This window comes from Bos indicus x Bos taurus, chromosome 9 (genome assembly GCF_003369695.1).
Source record: "Bos indicus x Bos taurus breed Angus x Brahman F1 hybrid chromosome 9, Bos_hybrid_MaternalHap_v2.0, whole genome shotgun sequence".
Taxonomy (NCBI): Eukaryota; Metazoa; Chordata; class Mammalia; order Artiodactyla; family Bovidae; genus Bos; species Bos indicus x Bos taurus.
Window position 1 is genome coordinate 69,809,134 of NC_040084.1, and position 21,017 is coordinate 69,830,150.

General features: G+C 41.4%; 1 protein-coding gene across 2 annotated transcripts in view; it reads left to right on the plus strand.

Annotated features, from left to right (window-relative positions):
• The first annotated feature begins 5,755 nt into the window (after positions 1–5,755).
• Positions 5,756–21,017, plus strand: part of ENPP1 (ectonucleotide pyrophosphatase/phosphodiesterase 1) — a 73,217-nt gene continuing 57,955 nt past the window's right edge. For both annotated transcript variants that reach the window (XM_027551562.1, XM_027551563.1), the window contains exon 1: positions 5,756–6,007. In XM_027551562.1, coding sequence (XP_027407363.1) covers positions 5,768–6,007 — 240 coding nt within the window. In that variant the 5' untranslated portion in view covers positions 5,756–5,767. The remainder of the gene's footprint in view (positions 6,008–21,017) is intronic.

A 21,017-nucleotide genomic window follows, 5' to 3' on the forward strand; every position in this document is an offset into this window, starting at 1 on the left:
CTCCCGCATTGCAGGCAGACGCTTTAAGCTCTGAGCCACCAGGGAAGCCAGTGAGGAAGAGGACATTCTTATTCTTTGGGGCCCACAGCTACAACATTCCTCCTGTCTCCCAGATTTTAGGCTGTCCTTCAATGGTGGTATCTTTGTAGCAAATGTTCTCTCAGATGAAAGAGAAGGAAGGCCATGTGTTTGTCTCAGACTTAGTCCTCTGTTTTCCACAATCACACTTAAATAAGCTTTGCTGACCACATTAACAGAAAAAGTGAGATGCCCTTATTAATGAATCAAAAAAATGTCAATATCTTTCCTATATACATGTTATATGTGTTATATGACTTGTAGGGGTTAAAACGGATAATAGCTTTGAAAAGAATGATGAATTAAATGATTTTTTTCCCTCTGTGAAGGATCAGATACCTGGCCACTAAAATTCTCCACCTGCCTCAGAGATGGGAGAGGAAGATAAAGCCAAGCCAGGCAGCCTTGGCTTTATTATGCTAATATACAAATATATACATATTTTATACAAATAATATACAAAGATAAAGGATTTTTTTATCAGTTTTCAACTGCAAAAATATAGTTATAATACCTACTTCAAAGATATATATTGCAAAACCTATTTTAAAGACAGATATTGTTAAGAGAGAAAACAATTTCTAAATTTCTTAAGCTCCCAAAAACAAATTAAGAATGAGGCCTGAAAGAATTAAAAGTTCAGTGTACTGTAAACTAGCGGACTATAGAACTCAGGAGATGATGCATAAAAAGTCCCTGCTATCCTGCAATGAGAGAAAGTTGACTCAGATTCTGTGAAGAATGGAAACAGAAGAGGGAGAGGGAAGTGCTCAGGTAGACACCTTCATGACATTTTGACCTTTTGGGAGCTGAAATCCTGGATGGGAAGATAAACATTAGGTAGGCTGAGTAGAATCCCGGAAGCAGAAATGCTTCCACCCTACTTTCTGATTGGGCCTCTGTTGGCAGAATGTTCCCCTCATCCACATGGAAAGGGCTTCTTCCAAATGAAAAACAGTTACACATCGTGGCCAGTCAGAATCTGAGGTAGCACTCTGAGCCTTCACTGGCTCTCCTGTAGGAAAGGAGCAATACTGAATGTCTCACATGCCTTCGGGGATGCTGAAGTTGCCTCAGTTGAGAGCCCGTAGAGTTACCCAGTGGGCGTTATAGTCAAAGACACTTACTTGTCACTTGTGCTCAGTCGTTCAGTTGTATCTGACTCTTTGCGACCCCATGGACTGTAGTCCACCAGGCTCCTCTGTTCATGAGATTTTTCAGGCAAGTATACTGGAGTGGGTTGCCATTTTCTTCTCTAGGGGATCTTCCTCACCCAGGGATTGAACCTGTGTCTCCTGTGTTGGCAGGTGGATTCATTACCACTGAGCCACCTGGGAAGCCCTAGTCAGAGATAAGATGACCCTAAGTCAGACAGCCAACTGTTTACACCATGTTTGGATGGAAGATGTGGCTGTACTCAGAAGTGGTTGCAGCCCTACTATGAGTTGAGGTAGAATTTAATCAACTCTGAAGGATTCCTGAGCCTTGTTGGAACAAGAAGATGAGTCAGGCATTTACCAACCGCACTCTAAAGCAGCAGTCTATTATAACCGCTAGAGCAACTGTGCATGTGTGCCTGCTCAGTTGCTTCAGTCAGTCATGTCCGACTCTTTGTGATCCTATGGACTGTAGCCCACTGGGCTCCTCTGTCCATGGGATTTCCCAGGCAAGAATACTGGAGTGGGTTGCCATGCCCTCCTTGAGGGGATCTTCCTGACCCAGAGATCGAACCTGCGTCTCCTGCATTGCAGGCAGATTCTTTACCCACTGAGCCACCTGGGAATCCTCCCCTAGAGCAACTACCAAGAAAATAACTTTAGAAAAGCTAAAATTCAACAGAAGAATTACCATGATATAATAAAACACATTTAAAACAGAAGTTTAAAGAAGTGAAGAAGAAACAGAAAGACAAAAAAAAGATATGAGGCATAGAGAAAAGAAGTAGCAGAGTGCTGTTGCTGTTAAGTTGCTTCAGTCGTGTCCGACTCTGTGTCACCACCAGGCTCCACCGTCCCTGGGATTCTCCAGGCAAGAACACTGGAGTGGCAGGCATGAATTTAGATTATTTGGCAACCCCAGGTTTTGTTCAAAATGAGGTACAAAAGAGACAATGGAGTGGGGAACAGGGGTAGCAGAGACCATAGACAGCCAGAAAGTGAGGACTGTACTGCAGTTCCCTTTAGATGGGGTCTGCACTTGCCATTTTCCCACAGCTTCTATGACTTAATTGCATTCACTTTCTAATTTTGTTACCTGACTGACAATGAGGTGTTTTTCCTCCATCCCAGAGGAGTCAGTATCTCTTCCCGATACCCTGGGTTCTCCCTTCATAGATGCATATCCAGTAGGGGCTCTCAAATCTTCCCAGAAATTATGCTTAGATTATATTTAAATCATTTGCAGTTAAATCATATTTAAGTATTTTAATCATGCATAATTTATGTAAAATTAAAGCATTTAATTCTCTCTCTTACAGGGGTAGGGATTGGGTGATTTAAATATGGAAAGGATCCATTTAAATTTAATGTAAAGTTGGAGAAATGTAAAATATTTTATTGACATTTAGAGATACTGTGGTTTTATGTATTATTTGTAACTCCAGTTTATAAGTGAGGAAACCAAGGCACAGAGAGTTCTTGTACTCTGTACAAAGTTATGTTGTCATCCAAGCTTCTTCCAGGGGGAATATTTTCACGTTTACAAAAAAGGAAGAGAAACCAGGATGTCACACAAAGCTTTAAAAATGAATTAATGTCATGGAAAAAATTTTTTTCTACATCTCATAAAGATGAAAGAGACTTGTGGTTTTTTTTCATTTTCGACTGGCCTAGATGTCTTCCATGTTTCACTGGAGTACTGGAGGGATTTCAGCTGGAGAAGCTTTGGAGCAGCTGCTAAAATAATTACTCTATCGTATATTTCATTTTTGAAAAACTGAGAAAAGTTGCTCCTCAGTTTCTAGAGGTCTTAGTTCCAAACACAGACAACAAGTTGGTTGTGCTAGGTATTCTGGTCTTACTCACATCCCAGAGTTCCAGGCACCCAGGGGAGTGTTCACATATTTTTGTACAATACAACCTAAGGAATCATCAAATCTTACCCTCTCATCTCTACTGCCAGTCTAGACTAGAATTCTCAGTCATTCAAGGCAGAATGGTTTAGGACTAAGGACGACACATTGATTGCCCACCGTTACGCTAACTGGAGAAGTTTTGTTACAGTTTTATGTCTCTTGACCTTATTGTACTTCGGGCGTGTGGAGTGTTCACATATTTTTGTACAGTACAACCTGAGGAATCATCATATTTTATCCTCTCATCCTTACTGCCATCTTAGATTAGAGTCTTCATTCAAGGCAGAATGGTTTAGGACTAAGGATGACATATTGTTTGTTCACTTTCACACTAACTGGAGGTGTTTTGTTGCAGTTTTATGTCTCTTGACCTTATTGCACTTTGGTGTGTGAGGCTATCCCTCATATCATGTTGAATATAAACGAGATAGAGGCATGACTTGTCTATCGCTCAGTTTGTGGCTAAACAACATGAGTGGCCTGCTCAATCCAGTTTTATTCTGATTTTAGAGTTTCAACTGGATTTTTTATAGTTACCCATAAAAGTCCCAGTTGGCATTAGGCGAGGCCTGAGCATAAGGCAAAGGCCACATCCTGGTGGCCTGTGTGCCAGGCCCACCCTGCAGATGTGTTTTTACGTTTTGTTTGGCCTTGAAAGTGGTTGAAAGAAATTGTTTTTCTGAATTTCATAGACAAAATTTTGCAATCTGGAGAATTCACATAAACATCTAAATTTCCTGTTTCTCCTGAAAACTGACTATCTGGCCACAGTGGGCACTAGCCTGCTGAGTAAATGCCACCACCTTTAACAGGGCACAAACTCACATTCAGGGGGCTGCCTCACTCTTTTATGTTCCTGCTGGTCCTGGATGTTTGAATCCATGACCATGCAGTCCCCTCCACCAATGGGCCTAGTCTTTAAAATGATTTGTTGACTTGGGATGCAGACAATACACCTACTTCATTTGTTTTCCCAAGTTCAAAGCCACTGGGAATGTTTCTGTTGTGGTGCTTTTAGAAGATCTGAGACTCATTTGACCAGTCTCCATGGAGTAAATCTTTGACCTTGAATTTGACTTTTGGGAACAGTCAAAGGAAAATTTAGAGCCAAGTTTTTGGGGTGAAAAATATGTGTGACCATGTAATAGTGAAACCTGTTTCTCTTGGGTGGTTTGGTTTGTAAGCTGACTCAAAGGTAATTAAGGGAAAAAAAGAGCTCAATCATGCTTTGAGGGCTTTACTTCTTCCAGATGTCCATTACCCTTTCCACTGAGCTGTCATAATATCCTATGTGTGTCTCTATTATGCATCTATGATTTGAGTTTTAGTTTTTTGTTTACTGCCCTCTCCTCTTGGATCAGACTGGAAGCCACTTGGGAAAGATACACTTTTGTTCATCTTCGATCTTGTTGGAGGCCATCGGCACTGTTGAAAGCCAAGAGACTGAACTGAAGGATTCATTATTGAATGAATGAATGAATCAAAGGACCTAAATGGAAAGCGTCCCAAGATAATTATTTTAAAGGGGACAACAAACACTTTATATCGTAGGCATCCATTCTTATTTAAAAATATATTTGCATATATTCCTGAAATCAAAATGAATTGAAAAATTAATTGATATTGGATTGTATGACTTTCCTTGTTCCCTAACGTCAGCTCCGGTATTGAAAGTCACTGTTTTCTACTTGACAAGCAAAACTCATTTGTCTGCACACTTGTTGTCTCCCTAACTGATGAGCAAGGAAGTGTAAAAGCTGTAGAATCAAAGGTGAATAAAAATCCACCAAGAATGATGGCCTACTGCTCGTGTCCTAGTTTGAAACAAAATATCAAAGTATTTCAGATATTAAATTTTTTGGTAGCAGCAGCAACCTCAGGATAGCCCAGCGCCGACACTTTGAAGCTTTCGATGTAGAAAGTCACCAATAAATATTTCACAAGAGCAGCAGCCCCACCCCCAATGCCGAAAATCCCAGAAAATTAAATCTCTTATATGTTGTTGCATTTGTAAAATCAGGTGTTTTAAGGTTGGATAGTCCTGAGCAGCGTTAAGTATTCAAGGAATTCTTGAGTGTTTCTACGTAGAAGTGTCTCTTCCCACCCCCCGCGCTGTACCCGATAGCCTCTCTGCTTGTCCATCCAGAAACAGAGGTCCGTCCCGACTCCACTCTCCCGCCTTTGAGAAGCCGCACAGGCTGGCCGCATCCTCCCTGTCCACCCGCTCTATTTTGGGGCCCCATGATCTCATGCCCTCTGCAGACCACATGGTGCAATTCCAGACCAGCCTGCGCCGCGAGGCCACGCAAGGCGATTCCTGCAAGTGTTCGGACGCTGCCTGAGGCGCGAGGTAGGCAAGGCTTGGAGGGGGAGGTTAAAGACACGCCCACGTAAAGGACCCAAAATAACCGACACGCTGAGTGCCCGAAATCAGACAGGAAGCCAAATAATCCGGGGCGTTGAGTTGCTTTCCCCTCACTCGCAGCGCTGGGCGGGCGCCCAGCCAAGGGTCTGGCGGCGAGGGGCGGGCGCGGCGGCGGGCGGGATGGGGCGGGGCCGGCGCGGAGCCTATTAAAGGCGCGGCGGGGCGGCGGGGCCCGAGCGCCCGGGGCCACGATGGAGCGGGACAGTTGCGCTGGGGGCGGGAGCCGCGGCGGCGAGGGCGGGCGCGGCCCCCGAGAGGGCCTGGCGGGGAACGGCCGAGACCCGGGTCCGGGCCGCGCCGCCGAAGCGTCCGGGGAGCCGCAGGCGGCTGCGTCGCTGCTGGCCCCCATGGACCTGGGGGAGGAGCCGCTGGAGAGGGCGGCGCGCGCCCGCCCGGCCAAGGACCCTAACACCTATAAAGTGCTCTCGCTGGTAGGTCCCCGCTGGCCCAGCGCGCGGGAGGGCGGGGAGGGCGGCGCCCGCTCCTGCGCTGCGAGCTTGCGGTCAGCACCTGGGGCCCGGAGAGAGACAGTTGTGTGCCGCTCTTCGTCCCCTTTTGGCTCTCCTCTGCGGGTTTTTATCCGTGCTCATCACCACCGAGCCTTCTCTTCCTCTCGGGGAAATAGCTCACTCTCGCTGGTGTTAATGATGCTCCGAAGGAACCTGTTTATGAAACCAGGCTGTTAAAAATGGTGATCTTTGGAAATCCCACCGCTTTGCCCCAGAGAGTACAAGGCCGTTCGTGGGGAAAGATGACCAACCTGAAAGTTGTTGGTTTTAGGATGATCGACAAGGTTAGGGTTAGGGTTTTTTTTTTTTTTTTTTAATTTAATTTTCTACCTCTTTGGGGATATGCTTTCCTTGTATTAACCGATTCCACTTGAAAGATGTAACAGAGCTCTTTAAGTTGTATCAGGAACTTTAGAAAGTACGCACTTTTTCTCTTGGCTCTGCTTAGGAATTTCTTTGCAGCTGTTCAGAAACCCCATCAATATTCATGTTACGTGAATGTGAAGAGGTGTTTATGATTCGCCGTGCATTCTTCCAACCACGTTTTTTGTTGTTGCAAAAGTACCCACTCGTCCTCTGCCACTTCGCTGGTACACTTGCAGGATCCACAATCAATTTCAGGAAATGTGGGGGTGGTTTTCCCTTCTATATCTATGGCAGGAAGTACTGGACCCAGAATTCTGGGTTCTTGCTTTCATGGCCTTTATTAATTGCTGGGGCCTCCTATAACGTTCCCCAAACCTCACTTTCTTTAATGTTAAAATGAGGACATCATCTCCATGTGCATCACGTAGGATTATTGTGAGGGTCAGGTGGAACAATGTATGTGGGGAAGTAAATTTGAAAACCACAAGGAGATGTATTCATTTTATTGTATTATGTGGAAGTGACATTTCCACGTAGAGTGTGCCTTAAACTATATTGTCATTTAATGTTTTATGATTGGACAATGCAGTGTGGAGGACATCTTTTCTGATATTTGAAATCTTTCCTTTCATAAACTTTCCTTTTTCACTGTGTTTTGAGTGTCATGGAGATGATACAGTGCTTTGAGGAACCAACTTTCCTAAAGAGATAGTGTCATATAATTAGTACCTAAAAATAAGCCTAAGATTCAAAGAGTAAGTGTCCCAAACCACATAATGTTTGTATCTCAAGATATATTTTGCATCATATCTCACTATTTAAGAACACCTGATACTTACAAGAACTTAGTCTTTTGAGTCACCATTTTTGTTTTTGTCAGAGGGAAACCTTAGCTTTTGCAGCACTGTTACTTAATATTTTTCAGTTTGGCTCAGGCATTCAATAATTGTACATTGAATCTGTATGTAACTCCCATGTGAAATCACTTCTAAATGTCTATCTGCAGTCTTAAAAGTTTGCTAAATTTTCCAGTTGCTAAATTCAGTTTTAGAATCTTTCCTATTCATTTACCTATAAATCCACAGTAGGTATCAGCAGAGATCTACCTTTGGAACATGAATTTCAGTCTTTGACACCTGCAATCAGCTGGTCAAACAGCATTTGGTTTTACTCTGTTGATACAACTCTGGGCTTTGACATGGAAATTTCTTTAATATTGCTACAAGTAGGACAATCATGAGAATTTTTAACACCATTAGGTGGGGTATTTTGTTGTAACACGTATTGAATTGAAAAGAATTCTTACTTCATGCCTTTTGATGAAATACAATGGGCCATTAATATATACCCAAACTCACTGATGTGTTTTTGAAACTCTTAATTAATGGTTTCAGGTGAAAATGAAACCCTGGTGGCTCAGTGGTAAAGAATCCACCTGCCAGTGCAGAAGACGGGTGTTTGATTCCTGGGTTGGGAGGATCCCCTGGAGGAGGGCATATGGCAACCCACTCCAGTATTCTTGCCTAGGAAATCCCGCAGACAGAAGAGCCTGGAGGGCTGCAGTCCATAGGGTCGCAAAGAGTCAGACACGACTGAAGTGACTTGGCACACACGCATGCACGCATCCATTCTTTCCCTTCCCTACTTCCATATCCTTCTTCCTCTAGACTTTCCCAAATGATGCACTTCTAAAGGGAAAAGTCTCCAAAAGGAGCTTGACAGTTGTCACCAAAGAGCTCTGGGGCATATATTCTAGAGAGAAGCTGCAATTGTATCAAGTGGAACATCTGCACACTTTTCATAAAGCTGAAGAAATGGGTTGACTAATTGCATCTGAGGTTGGGATTACGAGAGCCCAACCAGTGAAGGGGTCTTTGGTTTTCATCTAGCAGGATTAACATAAGAATTACCTTCCGGAGAGATAAGCAGGGGCCACGGGACTGTCACATTCTTTCTGAAAGTGCTTCAGATACACTTAAATGCTGGAGGGAAGAGGGAGTGAATGCAGAAGGCACAGTCCTGCCCTGCCTTGGCTTCTCCCCATATGATCCCTAGGCAGACCACAGGCTCTGCTCTGGAGACGCTGGCCCTGGTCTGTGGATGTCCTCATGCCTAGGCACTGAGCCAGGCTGTGGGAAACTCCAGGAGGTCAAACAAATATATGCTTCAGTAGATATGTTAGATCTGAATGCTTTTCCAGGTTCCACATTAAGTTCTGAACTGAAATGCCCGCTTCCACTAAGGTTGTTCCTGGACATTAATTTGAAATAGCTTTCCTGTTCTCTGGTAGGGTTTTCAACCACATTGCAATACACTTCTCTATTCTTCAGTTAGCTCTTCCACAGCATCATTTTGTGTTTGTGACCTTTTGCTGTCTTTATGAATACATATACCTGTGTGTGTTCGTAGGTGGCCTTGTGTGTGGGTGGTGGTGAATGAAGACAACTTTCACCTTTTGATCAAAGAGTTCTTTGTAAGTGGCAGAAGTTTCCCTTGTTTATCAGAAATTTGAGTGTGAAAGTTATTGATTCTGTTAGCTTCTCTCACCCTTCTTGTAACACATCATCTTATTTCCAGATTACCACCTGGAGAAGAGCTCTGCTGTTAATCCAACTTGAAATTGACATTGCTTTTTGGTTTGTAAAATTTTATATCTGCCCAGCCATAGTTGAGCATTTTATTTCAGAAATGACCAGCACATCTTAGGGTCTAGAAATGTCTCCTGTTTTCCCTTTATGGTGTTTTGTTTCACATGTTCTAATAAAATGTACTCAAGGTTTCTAGGAACTCAGCAAGACATTTGTGTTTACTGCTGGGCCTACGGTACCTCACTGTCAGTGTAAGCTTTTGGTTGAATGAATGCAGTACGTTTTTACTTAGACTGAGTAACACTTTGACTTGGAAGAGGGTAAGCTAGGAAGACTGAACACACAACTATGTACTCATATAGTCAGGAATCCAAATATAAATTCACTAATTGGGCTTCCTGGTGGCTCAGATGGCAAACAGTCTGCCTGCAATACAGGAGACCTGGGTTTGATCTCTGGGTTGGAAACATCCCCTGGAGAAGGAAATAACTACCCACTCCAGTATTCTTGCCTATAGAATCTCATGGACAGAGGAGCCTGGCGAGCTGCCATCTATGGGGTTACAAAGAGTCAGACACGACTGAGTGACTTCTGCTGCTAAGTCGCTTCAGTCATGTCTGACTCTGTGCACACCAGGCTCCCCCGTCCCTGGGATTCTCCAGGCAAGAACACTGGGGTGGGTTGCCATTTCCTTCTCCAATATATGAAAGTGAAAAGTGAAAGTGAAGTTGCTCAGTCGTGTCCTACTCTTAGTGACCCCATGGACTTCAACCTACCAGGTTCCTCCGTCCATGGGATTTTCCAGGCAAGAGTACTGCAGTGGGTTGCCATTGCCTTCTCCAGACTGAGTGACTAAGCACGCAATAAGCACACAATAGAGATGACACTTATATCAATTCAGGGGTAGGATCAAAATGGGAATGTCATTATTTAGCGCATCGCAAGATGGAAGAGGCAGTGAATGAACCACAAACAAAAGTTCCCAACTAAAGTCAGCATACCTAAGAGGCCAGAGGGCCTTCATGATAACTTGGATTCAGAATCAAGATCTAGTCACTGGCCATGCCCTGAGAAAGAAACAGCCCAGGTATGGTGCTCCCGCAGGCACAAGTAAGGTCATCCTTCAGGTACAAATGAATCTCCTTTGCTTATGCCAAGGCCTCTTCTGTGACTTTGCTGTCACATCCCAAATTCCATTTTTGTGTGGTTCTTTTAGGGATCTGTTATCTTCAGCATTGCTTTATATGACTTCCTTTCCTTCTGATTTGAGTCAGATTCTAGTCTTACTCTCTCTCATCATTTATATTTCAGCTGTTTCTACTTCATGTGGCCTCTTAGGAATACACAGGTGCCCTTTCAACCTTTTTGTGTTTTTCCAATCTATTCCCTCTACTTTTTTGTTGCCTCTAGGCTCTCAGTTTTGCCATCTCCTGCCACATCACATCCTAATCATGACTCTGAAGAGAATCTCTGGAACTATGTTGATAGACCTCATGCATTTTCTATAATAAAGAACTGGGGACCAATAACCTTTTTAGAATATTTATAGATTTTTTTTTAATCAGCTTCTTATCTTCCTCCAGGTATTTCTTTTTTTCCCCTCAGATTTAAGTATTAAAGGCAAATGAAAGTAGTTTTAAATTCAGTTTTGTTTTTGAGTCTGATAAATTTCATTGCCAACTATCTGTGTCACTGTTAAGACATAGAAAATGTATTTCATCTATATAATGGACATTTTAGAGAAGCCAAATAACTTATTCATGATTCACGGCTTTTTGGAGTGGAGAGAAGGGGGAAAGCCACTTCAACTTTTAAACAACTTAGGAACAAAAACCTTTTGAAATACAACTTGTAATTAGAGATCTGCCTGTGGTTAAGATAAACATGCCTCCATCAACCATGAACTATACCCCAAACAACAAAGAATAAACGAGAAACCTTTTAGCAAATGAGACCAAGCAGAACATAGATTACCCTTGTTAGTCTAAGCTCTGTGCAACAAGAACTGATATTCAGAAGGCTGACCAATATGAAAACCCTTTGACATCAAACAAAAGGTAAGTTATGTATTTACCAAGGAAAGAAAGCATCAGTTCAGTTCAATGGCTCAGTTGGATCTGACTCTTTGCAACCCAATGGACTGCAGCACCCCAGTCCTCCCTGTCCATCACCAACTCCTAGGGTTTACTCAAACTCATGTCCATTGAGTTGGTGATGCCATACAGCTATCTCATCCTCTTTTGTCCCCTTATCCACCCGCCTTCAATCTTTCCCAGCATTAGGGTCTTTTCCACTGAGGCAGTTCTTCGCATGAGGTGGCCAAAGTACTGGAGTTTCAGCTTCAACATCAGTCCTTCCAGTGAATATTCAGGACTGACTTCCTTTAGGATGGATTGGTTGGATCTCCTTGCAGTCCAAGGGACTCTCAATTGTCTTCTGCAACACCACAGTTCAAAAGCATCCATTCTTCGGCACTCAGCTTTCTTCACAGTCCAACTCTCACATCCATACATGACTACTAGAAAAACCATAGCTTTGACTAGATGGACCTTTGTTGGCAAAGTAATGTCTCTGCTTTTTAATGTATTGTCTAGGTTGGTCATAACTTTTCTTCCAAGGAGTAAGCATTTTTTAATTTCATAGCTGCAGTCACCATCTGCAGTGATTTTGGAGTCCAAGAAAGTAAAGTCTGTCACTGTTTCCACTGTTTCCCCATCTATTTGCCATGAAGTGATGGGACTGGATGCCATGATCTTAGTTTTCTGAATGTCGAGTTTTAAGCCAACTTTTTTACTCTTCTCTTTTACTTTCATCAAGAAGCTATTTAATTCTTCTTCTCTTTCTGCCATAGGGTGGTGTCATCTGCGTATCTGAGGTTATTGATATTTCTCCTGGCAATCTTGATTCCAGCTTGTGCTTCATCCAGCCCAATGTTTCTCATGATGTACTCTGCATTTAAGTTAAAAAAGCAGGGTGACAATATACAGCCTTGATGAACTCCTTTTCCTATTTGGAAGCTGTCTGTTGTTCCATGTCCAGTTACAACTTGCTTCCTGACCTACATATAGGTTTCTCAAGAGGCAGGTCAGGTGGTCTGGTATTCCCATCTCTTTCAGAATTTTCCACACTTTATTGTGATCCACACAGGCAAAGGCTTTGGCATAGTCGATAAAGCAGAAATAGATGTTTTTCTGGAACTCGCTTGCTTTTTAGATGATCCAGTGGATGTTGGCAATTGATCTCTGGTTCTTTGCCTTTTCTAAATCTAGCTTGAACGTTGGGATGTTCACAGTTCATGTACTATTGAAGCCTGGCTTGAAGAATTTTGAGCATTACTTTACCAGCGTGTGAGATGAGTGCACTTGTGTGGTATTTAGAGCATTCTTTGACATTGCCTTTCTTTGGGACTGGAATGAAAACTGACCTTTTCCAGTTCTGTGGCCACAGCTGAGTTTTCCAATTTGCTGGCATGTTGAGTGCAGCACTTTCACAGCATCATCTTTCAGGATTTGAAATAGCTCAACTGGAATTCTATCACCTCCACTAGATTTGTTCATAGTTACGCTTTCTAAGGCCCACTTGACTTCACATTCCAGGATGTCTGGCTCTAGGTGAGTGTATCTTGGTTGTGATGATCTTTTTTGTACAGTTCTTCTGTGTATTCTTGACACCTTTTCTTAATATCTTCTGCTTCTGTTAGGTCCATACCATTTCTGTCCTTTATTGTGCCCATCTTTGCATGAAATGTTCCCTTGGTATCTCTAATTTTCTTGAAGAGATCCCTAGTCTTTCTAGGGATTCTATTTTTTCCTCTATTTCTTTGCATTGATCACTGAGGAAGGCTTTCTTATTTCTCCTTGCTTTTCTTTGGAACTCTGCATTCAAATGGATATATCTTTCCTTTTCTCCTTTGCCTTTCGCTTCTCTTCTTCTCACAGCTATTTGCAAGCCCTCCCCAGACAGCCATTTTTCTTTTTTGCCTTTCTTTTTCTTGGGGATGGTCTTGTTCCCTGCCTCCTGTACAATGTCATGAACCTCTGTCCATAGTTCTTCAGGCACTCTGTCTATCAGATCTAATCCCTTGAATCTATTTCTCACTTCCACTGTATAATCATAAGGGATTTGATTTAGGTCATACCTGAATGGTCTAGTGGTTTTCCCTATTTTCTTCAATTTAAATCTGAATTTGGCAATAACGAGTTCATGATCTGAGCCACAGTCAGCTCCCAGTCTTGTTTTTGCTGACTGTGTAGAGCTTTTCCATCTTTTATAATAATATATTTAAAAGAGCTTTGCAAAAGAATGACCAGAATGTTCTGATAAATTTTAACTGGAACATTCTGTTTCCTGAGTATTTTAGTTATTTCATATTCTGTGACAAGAATTAAGATAGCATCAATAGTACTTTTCCTTTTATCCTCCCGCTTTGGGAATAATGTTTGGTGGAAGAGTAGGTGGTAAAAGTTCAGATGATTATGTTCACATAGAACCTTGCACTTTCAGAAGCATTTTCTTGTTTCTTTTTAATTGACCCTTGTCATATCAGCCACTCTGAAATAGGAAAGTATGGTTACAGATAAGGAAACTGAGGCTCCCAGAAGTGAATGAATTCTTTATTAGGGTGCGTAGGTTCCAGCTGGGAAGTGTTAGGACCATAGACTCGTGGGCTGCATTCCCAGACACTGATTTTTATGAGGTCATGAGGATGAAACTCTGATGATGGGATTAGTGGCCTTGTTAAAAGGGAGAGAGAAAGAGGAGATCTGAGCAAACATGCCCATCCATAGAGGAAAGACCGTGTGAAGACACAGTGAGAAGACAACTATCTGCAAGCCAGGAAAATAGCCCCACCAGCAAACTAATCTATCAGCTCCTTAATCTTGGACTTCTGGTGCCGAAGAATTTATGCTTTTGAGCTGTGGTTTTGGAGAAGACTCTTGAGAGTCCCTTGGACTGCAAGGAGATCCAACCAGTCCATTCTGAAGGAGATCAGCCCTGGGATTTCTTTGGAAGGAATGATGCTAAAGCTGAAACTCCAGTACTTTGGCCACCTCATGCTAAGAGTTGACTCATCAGAAAAGACTCTGATGCTGGAGGGATTGGGGGCAGGAGGAGAAGGGGACGACAGAGGATGAGATGGCTGGATGGCATCACTGACTTGATGGACGTGAGTCTGAGTGAACTCCGGGAGTTGGTGATGGACAGGGAGGTCTGGCGTGCTGCGATTCATGCGGTTGCAAAGAGTCGGATACGACTGAGCAACTAAACTGAACTGAACTGAGCCTCTACAGCTGTGAGAAGTGCATTTCTGTCACTTAAGGCACCCAACCTGTGGCACTTTGTTTTAGCAATTTGAACAGATTAAGATAGGAAGGGACCCAAGAAATCTTTTAGACAAGTACCTCAAGTTATTCAGATGTAGTTGGTTCATTTACTCCACGTATAGAAACAGTGGGTTACCTTTATAGGCAAAAGTCACATCATTTGTGAGTAGAGGACTATGATAACTGAAAGGACATTTAACCACAGATTTTTATGCTGGACTAATGACACACCCCCTCTCCCCCATTCATTTTCCTTTTATCAGTGGGAAGTCAATAATCATGTTATTGTGAACTTCCAATGTATACCAATTTTGGGGAAAGTGACTTTCCTCTTCTTAATTTGAATTTTCTTCTTAATACATCTTTAGATGTGCTAGAACAGGGAAGTAGAGTCATGGTAGTCATTTTGGAGTGAGTGAATTTTCGCTAGCTCATCTCATTTTGGGTCAGTCATTTTCTCACCATTTCTTAGGAATTGACACAGATTTAGGTGCAAATATCCTACCGCTGTGGTTTGAGTCCTAAAGATCATTCTATCTTGGTTTTCAGGAAGTAGTCCTGAGAAAGTAGCTTGTTCTCAGAGCTGGTATCTTCTTTTGATACACTTTTTGGTGTTAATAAGCATCTGGAGCCTTTTGTCTCTCTGAAGACAGAGGGAGAACTGAAAAACTCAACAGCTTTGTAAATGATGCTGTGATACAATAAATAAATTTAACCATCATTATGAGACTTTTTTTTCCCAAATAGTTTCATATTACTCCAGATTACCTGTAAGTGATTTTGGATAAAATTTCGAGGCAAAAGGCAACACAGGTAGAACAGTTTCAGCCAAAATATTTCAAGCAGCAGTTCTCAGAATGTGGTCTGTAGATCTCTGAGGGGCCCTGAGAGTCTTTCAGAGGGACTGTGTGTTTAAACCATTTGAACAATGATGGACATTATTTGGGCTTCCCTGGTGGCTCAAATGGTAAAGAATCTGCCTGCGATGTGGGAGACCTGGGTTTGAGCCCTGGGTCGGGAAGACCCCCCAGAGGAGGGCTTGGCCACCCAAGTACTATTGCCTGGAGAATTCCCATGGACAGAGGAGCCTGGCAGGCTGCAGTCCATGGGGTTGCGGAGAGTTGGACACGACTAAGCGACTAAGCACAGACATTATTTGCGCTTTGCACTGTGCTGCCGTTTACACCGTGTGAAAACCGCTTGCACCTCAGTGGGAATGAGGGCAGTGGCACCAATTGTACATGTCCTCCTGCATTTGCAACTAAAACCAGAAAAGCCAGTTTCATATAATGAAGCCGTAAAAATGTCCTCAATAGAGCAGATTTCATTATATCAACCTAAATTGCCTGCCTTGTTAGTATTCTGTGTGACACAATTGGAAGTCTGCCGTTAGCATGTCTGCTGCAGACTGAAGTATTGTTGTTTCTGGAGGAAAAGCAGTCGTGTTGTTATTTGAGTTGTGAGCTGAACCAGCTGCCTTTTTTGACGAGAGGGAAATATCATTTTTATTTGAAAGAGCAACTGACAAACTGGTTATTCAGACTTGGGTATTTGGCCCACATTTTCTCAAAAACGAGTAGTGTCAGCTTGTCACTTCCAGGGAAACAAGGCACCTGCCACCTGTAATAAAATCCAGCCTTTTAGGTAAAAATTGAAATTTTGGAGAATTTGATTCTGCCATTGTAAGTTTGACAGCATCGAAATCCTTAAAGACTTTTCTGATGAAACCGATGGAGATAGTAAGGGATATGACTTTTTTCATAGGCTATAATGATATGTGTCAATGCTTGGAAGAATACATAGCTCAGTGGACCAATATTTTCCAAGGGACCAATGGATGATTTACAAAAATACGTATGGGTGTAAGTTCTAATCAAAGTACAAGATAGAATAATGGGTTTTAATGTAACAATTAATATTATTTCAAGTTTGATGTTGCGTTTTTCCTTTAAGAAATTACAGCCCATCAATAGATGAACAGATACAGAAATTGTGGTACGTATGTAAAATGGAATATTACTCAGCTATAAAAACGAACATATTTGAGTCAGTCCTAATGAGGTGGATCAACCTAGAGCCTATTATACAGAGTGGAGTAAGTCAGAAAGAGAAAGACAGTTATTGTATATTAATACATGCATGTGGACTCTAGAATCTAGAAAGATGGTACTGATGAATCTGTTTGTAGGGCAGTAGTGGAGACGCAAACATGGAGAATAGACTGTGGACACAGTGGGAGTAGGAGTGGGTGAGATGAATTGAGAGAATAGCATGGAAATATACATTGCCATATGTAAAGTAGATAGGAGGTGGGGACTTGTTGTGTGACACAGGGAGCTCAACTCAGTGCTCTGTGACAGCCTAGATGGGAAAGGGATTCAGGAGGGAGGGGACATATGTATGCCTGTGGCTGATTCATGTTGATGTGTGGCAGAAACAAACACAATATTGTAAAGCAATTATCCTCCAATAAAAACAAATATATTCAAAAACAAGAAATTATAGGCCATAAAATTTTGGTGTCATTTTAAAGAAGGATGTGCACAATTATCTGAGAAGGCTTTTTAGGGTCCTCAGTAATTTGTAAGAATATAAAGTGATTCTGAGATCAAAAGTTTTGAGAATATTTACTTTAAGGAAAGGTGTACATTCAGTACTATTTTGAGAACTAGGGAAAGAGGGAAAGGAAATTAAGACATATAAAAAGAATCAGCTATGTACAATAATTTTATCTTTATTTAGGTAAGGTCCTTTATTGATTTCAAAATATTGATACTTTTTTTTAATGTCTTTTTTTAAATTTTATTTTATTTTTAAACTTTACATAATTGTAGTAGTTTTGCCAAATATCAAAATGAATCCATCACAGGTATACATGTGCTCCCCATCCTGAACCCTCCTCCCTCCTCCGTCCTCCCTCCTCCCTCCCCATACCATCCCTCTGGGTCGTCCCAGTGCACTAGCCCCAAGCATCCAGTATCGTGCATTGAACCTGGACTGGCATCTTGTTTCATACATGATATTTTACATGTTTCAATGCCATTCTCCCAAATCTTCCCACCCTCTCCCTCTCCCACACAGTCCATAAGACTGTTCCATACATCTGTGTCTCTTTTGCTGTCTCGTACACAGGGTTATTGTTATCATCTTTCTAAATTCCATATATATGCGTTAGTATACTATATTGGTGTTTACTTTTTCATCTACTACCTGGTTTGGTCCAAACCACAGCTCTGTCATTATCTTCATGTTAGAGATGAAAAAGATCATACTTAGAGAAAGTTGGGGAGCTTTCCAAGATCACAAAACTAATAATTCTATTAATCTCATTGCTATAGCTTATTGACAAATGAAGTTAGACAAAATTGGATTTAAAGTATTGTTATTAGCTGTTTGAAGGTATGGAAACAACTTAAATTTCCTGAATATCAGCTTCCATAATCATTAGGTAGACTTCATAAAACTCTGTTAGGTGTTAGGAGAATTAAGTTAGATACAGTTTACAAAGTGGCACATAGTATGACTTGAATAAATAGTCATTTTTCATGTTATTATTGAAAGCTGCAGTATTACTGATTTTTGTTTTCTTACTCAGAAGATACTTACATCTTTGCAAGTGTGGTCTGCAGACTAGCATATCAGAGTCATCTCCTTGGAACTTATACAAAATGCAGAATTTTGGGGCCCACCCTAGACCTACCATACTAGAATCTGCATTTTCACAACCTCCAGGGGTCTCTCTGCACATTGAAGTTTGAGGGGCTGAACTCCATAGGTATACCAACCTGAATTTCTTTAGCTGGGGGTTCCAAACAACCCTTGTCCTGCCATTGACTTCACACATAATGTTCTGATTAAAAAACAACTAAATGTTCTTTAATGACCTCAACTGTGTTGGCATTGGGTGGAAGTGGTGGTGCTGCTGGTGACATTTGTCCCTTTCCTTTTTTGAAGTTAAGAGGCACATTGATTAAAGTTGCCCCATTGCCTGTCATGCGTAAGAACATTGCATGCAGTCTCTTACTGTCCTCCCTGTGCGTGTTTTCCCTCTCCTAGGAGTCTTCCTCTGCTCCTATTGGTTTCTTTAATTGTGTTTCCTTACTGTACCCTGGGCTTGTCCTTTAATTGTTCTTTAATTCTCTAAGCTGCCAGTCTTCTGGCCTTGCTGTGGTCTGATAACATGCCCATGTTCTTTCCAGTTCAGCTCTTCATCTATCAGAATTTCAAGTAGATTTCACTTTACATTGCTCCATCAGTAGAACTCTTTAATTCAAAGTTTCCACTGCAGTGCCTTCTCAACAATCCACAATATACTTGACACAATACCAAAACAAAGGAATCTTAGATCAGGGCTTTTTCAGGTGGTGTTGAATCAGGTTCAACATTCTTGGCACAGAGTTTATTCCATAATACTTCATCTTTCAAACACATATGCTTTTTATAAAGTGCCACACAACACCATTTAGATTAGAATCTTTTGGAGACCAGGAGAAACAGGTGAATGAAGTATATTCAGGTGGGAAGGTGGAAAGGGTGTGGATTAAGAGCATTGTAAATAGACTATGTTGATCTTATCTGTTTTTAGATTAACTAGAGAAATAAGTACAGAACAACTCTGCTTGTATGGTATTTATTTAAATACCTTACTGATCGGCTCACGGGAAGTAAATGTTAAGAATGTTGACAGAGGAAGGTGTAATTATGCCTGTGTCATTTTGGGGAAACTTTCAAAGAAAAAGAGAACATTGATTTTTCTGGGAAGACAGTCAAAGATCTTGAGAGACAGGCATCATGTAAAGAGTCCTAGACTCAGAGTCACGAGAATAATTTGCTGTGTGACCTTTGAGCAGTTGTTTTGCTCTCTCTGACGATAGCTGAGTGTTTTGGATTAGGTGGGTTTCTTCTAGGTTTAAAAATCTTTGTATGGACAGCTTATAATATTTTCCTTTTGTTATAAGGATACTACATACTGCAGGAAGTTCAGAAAGTACAAAAAAGTATAAAGGAGAAAATAAAAATTGTGTATGTGCTATTATCTGGTGTTAATGTTTTGTTCCCTCAGAACTTTTCTGTGTGTGTATTATTTTTTTTAAACAAAAATGGAATCATACTGCTGCATATACTCTTCTATATGTGTTTTAAGCTTGTATTTCCCTTATGAGGGAAATTTTCCTATTGCTAGACAGCTTTTTACTGCACCTTTCATGAATGGAATTTTGAGAATTTTATCAACTTTAGTTCATGGGGTAATCTTTGAAAGCATCTCTGCTCATACCTCAGACATAATCATTCTGCAAGAATTTAAATATTTTTTAGGACACAGTTTTTTCTTTTTAATGAATTTATTTAGTTGGAGGCTAATTACTTTACAATATTGTAGTGTTTTTTTGCCATACATTGACATAAATCAACCATGGGTGTACATGTGTCACCCACCCTGAACCCCCTCCCACCTCCCTCCCCATGCCCTCCCTCTGGGTTGTCCCAGTGTGCTGGCTTTGAGTGCCCTGTTTCATGCATTGAACTTGGACTGGTGATCTATTTCACATATGGTAATATACATGTTTCAATGCTATTCTCTCAAATCATCCCACCCTTGCCTTCTCCCACAGAGTCCAAAAGTCTGTTCTTTATATCTGTGTCTCTTTCGCTGTCTTGCATATAGGGTCATTGTTACCATCTTTCTAAATTCCATATATATGCATTAATATACTGTATCGGTGTTTTTCTTTCTGACTTACTTCGCTCTGTATAATAGGCTCCAGTTTCATCCACCTAATTAGAACTGATACAAATGCATTCTTTTTAATAGCTGAGTAATATTCCATTGTGTATATATACCACAACTTTCTTATCCTTTTCTCTGCCAATGGACATCTAGGTAGCTATTATAAACAGTGCTGCAGTGAACATTGGGGTACACGAGGACACAGTTTTTGTTTAATTCATCCCTCAACTCCATCTCCATTGTCTTTGTTTCTTCTTATGGTTTGATTATTAGTTTTCTGAAAATAATGACTTCTTTGAACTGTATTTCCACTCTGAATTTCCCAGGTACTGCCACAGCACATGTGGGAAAATGTGTGCTCCTAAATGCAGTGGTCTTTTTAGCCTTATTTTTCATTACTCCAGTAACAGTGTTACCACTCGAGGGTTTAGCACTTATACCTTCATGGATTCAGAGCAGTCCTGTACAGACCTGGGACAAATGTATGTAGCCATTTATCGGTCAATATTTGTCGAGCATGCAGATCAGACTCATCACATGGTATGTGTTTGTTGAATTCCTGCGTGACTTTACTGAGTTTACTCTTTGTCTGACCCTAGGTTAAGCCCTTTATCTCCTTACTTGGTGTAGTTGTGTAAGGCAGGAGGGAGCAAATGTGTTGGCTGGTGAGTGAGCCTAGTCTGGGACTCACATCTCAAGGGACTCTGTGTCTCATATGTTATTAGGGGGCTTGCACATCTTATAGGCATAACTTGGATTTAGGGATTCAAAGGGTTCAGGTTATTTTTCAGCTTCTGCTCTGGTGGTATTTTACCAATTTTAAAGAATCATAGAGGGCCTCAAGATGCCTATCTCATAAATGTCCAGCTCTGTTGCAAAAAAAAAAAAAAAAAAAACAACCCAGAAACCTACATTACAGCTCAGAC